The sequence below is a fragment of the Sceloporus occidentalis genome, unplaced genomic scaffold (assembly GCF_023333645.1).
Source record: "Sceloporus occidentalis isolate IW3139 unplaced genomic scaffold, rSceOcc1.0.p SCAF_57, whole genome shotgun sequence".
Lineage (NCBI taxonomy): Eukaryota > Metazoa > Chordata > Lepidosauria > Squamata > Phrynosomatidae > Sceloporus > Sceloporus occidentalis.
This window is the reverse complement of record NW_028317037.1, coordinates 3,162,524-3,167,277: the sequence shown is the minus strand read 5'-3', so window position 1 is coordinate 3,167,277 and position 4,754 is coordinate 3,162,524. Positions and strand designations below refer to the sequence as shown.

Here is a 4,754-nt window from a genome sequence, read left to right as displayed (position 1 = left end):
AGAGGAAGAGGCTGCCAAGGTACAACAGCTCTTTGGTGAGTCACTATCCTATTAGCTTCGTCTGGATCACTGATGGGCCAATTTATGAAAGGAATGAAATACAATACTATCCGAGTTTGGCAGACACAGTCCTGGTTAATCCTCTGTCACCCCATTATTTGGGAGGCTTTTAAAATGTCCTGGTTTCTCTCTCCTCCTCCCACTTTCCCCCTTCTTCAGCTGACTCCTATTTCCGCATAATGAATGCCAAGGAGTTTGCAATCCATCAACTCAAAAGTGGGGAGAGGAGAAGAAAGAAGGGGGCAGGGACATGTCCTTGCTAGAAGTCTGAGGCAAAAGCAAAGTGCTGTGCCCTTCCCCGCTTGTGTGATCTTCCTCATAAACAACTTTGACCATCTTCACCACTTTCTGGCGTTGCTTGTCCACATGTGTCTTGTTCTTTCCATCTGTGAAATGTTGGGGGATATGGGGAAATGTCTTTGGATCTAAATTGGGGGTGGCCCCATGGCCCTCAAGCCCACAGTGCTCCCCAAAACTGCTTTTTAGAAATGACATTTGCCTCTGAAATTTGGCAACAAATGGCTAAATGCACTATAATCTTTGGAGGCTAAATGTACTATATGTGTTGGAATAGACAGTATCCTAATCCATCATCAATATCCCAGCCATGGACAAAATTATATTGTTGATTATATTGTATATTACATTGAAAGAATTTGAGACAAACTGGGTCTAAAAGGCAGTAGCTTTTCTCTTACTAACAGAATTAAAAGTTTATTTCCTGGACAAAATTCTGAGGTGATCAAATAATTTTTGGGATTTGCTCCTCCCTCCCCTTTTATTAGTCATTCTCTGGATGAGGGCTATTTTTTATTGTAGGTGACCTTTGCGGATGTGGTGGTATATTTCACTGAGGAAGAATGGAAACTGTTGACAAAGAAGCAAAGACTTATGTACAATGATGTGATGATGGAGAATTACGATAATGTGGCCTCTGTGGGTAAGGAAGGTGAATTCATTGCCCTTACTATGAAGACTGAGGGCCCTTTCATTCTACATTATCATGGCACTATGATTCCACTTTAGATCTGGAATAGACCACAAGGACCATCTGGTTCAACCCCTTGCCATGCAGGAAACACATTGAAAGCATCCCTGACAGATGGCCACCCAGCCTTTGTTTAAAGGCATTTACAGACCTTCAAAGAAGGAGAACTTTAACAATTAATAATAATAATAATAATAATAACAACAACAACAACAACGAGATGCCACCATGCTCTGAGGGGGTATATTCCACTATGGCATAGCTCTTACTTTCAGGAAGTTCCTTCTAAAGTTTAGGTAGAACCTCTTTTCCTGTGGCTTCTGACCATTGTTCTATGTCCTTTGCTATAGAGTAGGGTTGCCATATTCTTCTTGGGCTAAACCAGGATGGGGTGGACGCTCCCCCTTCCCAGCCTCGCAACCAATCAGAGAAGCTTCTGGGGGCGGAACTTCAGGTCGCAATGACTGCTGGGGCTTGTAATCACAGTGGGTTCCTATTGGAAACTACAAGCTTCAAGGGCCAGGAAGAAGGCCAAAATGGAGGAGGTTAGTGGGCTGGAGGACAAGGGCAGCAGGCTGGAGGACAGGAGGCCAAAACATGGGATTGTCCCACCTAAATCCGTGACATAGCAACCCTACTCTAGAGCAGCAGAAAGCAAGCTTGCTCCATCCTCAGTATCTCTTCAAATAGTTGAACAGGTCTAACATATGCACTCTTAACCTTCTCTTCTCCAGGCTAAACATTCCCAGCTCCCTAAACCACTCCTCATAGGGGCTTGATGGTTTCTAGACCCTTCACCATTTTCATTGCTCTCCTTTGGATACACTCCAGCTTCTCAACATCCTTTTTTGAATTATGGTGACCAGAAGTGGACACAGTATTCCAAGTGAGGGCCTGACCAAAGCAGAATAGAGTTGCACTATTACTCCCCTGAATCTCTAACATAGAATCATAGAGTTGAAAGAAATTAGCTTAGCTGAAAGGAGATATATAGTTTGGTTGGGGCAAGAGTGACCTCGGGATTGAGCCCAACTACACCAGGCCTGTAAGCCCACAGAACTCCAAAGGCATTTGAAATAGGTTTTTATGTTTTATTTAGGTGAAAAGCAAAATACACACACACACACAAGCATTCACACACACACACACAAGAACTAGATAACAGGTGGGAGTGGTGAAGAGATGTAAGACTTTCATAATGGTAATACTTTACCTAGGTGGATCTTGATTCCAATTGCTGAGTGTGTGAAATGGGAAGAGAAGTCAGGAGCTCCTGCGACAAATGGGTTTGGCGAGTGCATTGAGGTGCTTAGCCATGTAAACCGACTGTCTGTAATTGGACTGACGTCAAAGAACACACACACACACACACACACTGGAATTGTTGCTTGAGGGCAACAAGGTTTAAATTGCTTTAGAATGTTTCCTGGGGGGAACAATGGTCTGAAACCAAATTGAATGCAATGGGAGCTTGGTGTAAATATCTCAGACAAAAAGGATTAGCACACTGGCTCTCAGTCCTTCTTGGCTGTGAATTCTGATCGCGTTCATGAGCCAATATACAGCACAATCTGAGGGTAACGCTCCCAGATGCAGCTCAACAATAACATAGCAGAGTACGGAAGCAAATATCCAGATATAGATATTGGCAATGCACTGACCACTTTTCAAACTTAAAAGTAAGTCACAAACACAGTTGATTTCACTGAAATCTTTGGAAGTTCTCTATCTTGAGTTACAAATTAATACAAATATTTGCAAGCTCTCCTCTCTGACTTCCATGAACTTCACCATCTCTTGAACACACAACTCCAATCCAATCCACACCAATCCGCATGTGAGCTATATAATGTATTAGTTGTGACTCATATCCTGGTGCCAAACAGCATGAAGTGACCTCTGCAGTTAGCTTGCATCATGCCATGTGCTCTGACTCAGCACTCTATGGCAGTCTCACAGGATATGATGCCACCTATCAATCAAAGTATTTTTGCACATGTTTCCTGGAATATTGTTTCAACAGTCCTTTGACTATCTGCTTCCACTGATTCCCTCAAGGCAGTCCCCATCCAGCCTCTTCTTTGCTAACTCTTATGAGTAAGGATACAATCATTCCATGGATTTAGAGGCATAAGCAACAGGGCCATGCTTGGGTTCCACACAGCAACTTCATTAATTAAATTTCAAATAAGGAGGGGTTAATGTGGGCTAAATCATGGGGTAACTCCCTCCTCTATTAAGTCTGATTTTCAGTCTTAACTGTCATTGTCCTTTTTTACAGAAGAATATCTTAGTCATGAGAGAGTCCACACAGCAAAGAAGTCACATAAATGCCAGCATTGTGGAAAATGTTTTTCCTCGAAGTCACACCTAGTGACACATCAGAGAGTCCACACAGGAGAGAAGCCATACAAATGCCAGCATTGTGGGAAATGTTTTTCTTTGAAGTCAGACCTAGTGAGACATCAGAGAGTCCACACAGGAGAGAAGCCATACAAATGCCAGCATTGTGGGAAATGTTTTCCTCGGAGGTCACACCTAGTGAGACATCAGAGAGTCCACACAGGAGAGAAGCCATACAAATGCCAGCATTGTGGGAAATGTTTTTCTTCAAAGGCACACCTAGTGAGACATCAGAGAGTCCACACAGGAGAGAAGCCATACAAATGCCAGCATTGTGGGAAATGTTTTTCCCGGAAGTCAAGCCTCCTGATACATCAGAGAGTCCACACAGGAGAGAAGCCATATAAATGCCAGCATTGTGGGAAATGTTTTTCTTTGAAGTCACACCTAGTGACACATCAGAGAGTCCACACAGGAGAGAAGCCATACAAATGCCAGCATTGTGGGAAATGTTTTTCCCAGAAGTCAAGCCTCCTGATACATCAGAGAGTCCACACAGGAGAGAAGCCATATAAATGCCAGCATTGTGGGAAATGTTTTTCTTTGAAGGGACACTTAATGACACATCAGAAAAGTCACACAGGAGAGAAGCCATACAAATGCCAGCATTGTGAGAAATGTTTTTCTCAGAAGTCGCACCTAGTAAGACATCAGAGAGTCCACACAGGGGAGAAGCCATACAAATCTCAGGAGTAAACTAACCTTATTTTTGTCAATAAGGAATATAAAATACTTTAATTCAGTGTTACTAAGAAAAGCCCTTGTGATTTTGTTTGTAAGGCTTGTCTGTCCATATGTCTCTTTGGGTTTTAAAGTTGTATTTTATTAAGTTTAGAATTTAATTGCTAATAATATAGATAGTTGGTTTGGGTTATAAATTTGGCTGGGGATTATGGGTCATGGCTGGGGATTATGGGTCATGGTATAGGTTAGCTAGGTTAGCTAGATGGGGGGCTGGGATTTGTTGCAGCTGTCTAGAATAGTTATGGCAATAATAGCTTTTGCAATGTTTGGGATGTTGGCTGAAGAAAGTTGGAGGCTTGTATTAACAGAAAGTTTCTGGGGATGGCAAAGAGGGGCTTGTTTACTGTGGGGCATAGACTGTGGGAATTGGAGGTGGGGGCTAGGATTGGAAGAGGGTGGAGTTTTAAGTTTTGGGGTTTGAATGTATTGTTTGACTTGGAGTGGGCAGTTCTGGCTTAAAGACTGAATTTCTGACTATGTGTTCTCAATAAAGTTCTTTACTTTTTCAACACACTGGACTCTTTGATGCACAAAACTGACCCTTTATTCTCTCCTCAGC

The 4,754-nt window shown here is 42.6% G+C and overlaps 1 protein-coding gene across 1 annotated transcript; it reads left to right on the top strand.

Moving 5' to 3' along the window:
- Positions 1–929: 929 nt before the first annotated feature.
- LOC149287715 (uncharacterized) lies at positions 930–4,316 on the top strand. Its single transcript, XM_089492482.1, has 2 exons — positions 930–1,000; positions 3,330–4,316. Exons 1-2 carry the CDS (start codon positions 952–954, stop codon positions 4,145–4,147), a joined length of 867 nt encoding a protein of 288 aa, XP_089348608.1. The 5' UTR covers positions 930–951; the 3' UTR covers positions 4,148–4,316.
- The last annotated feature ends 438 nt before the right edge of the window (positions 4,317–4,754 follow it).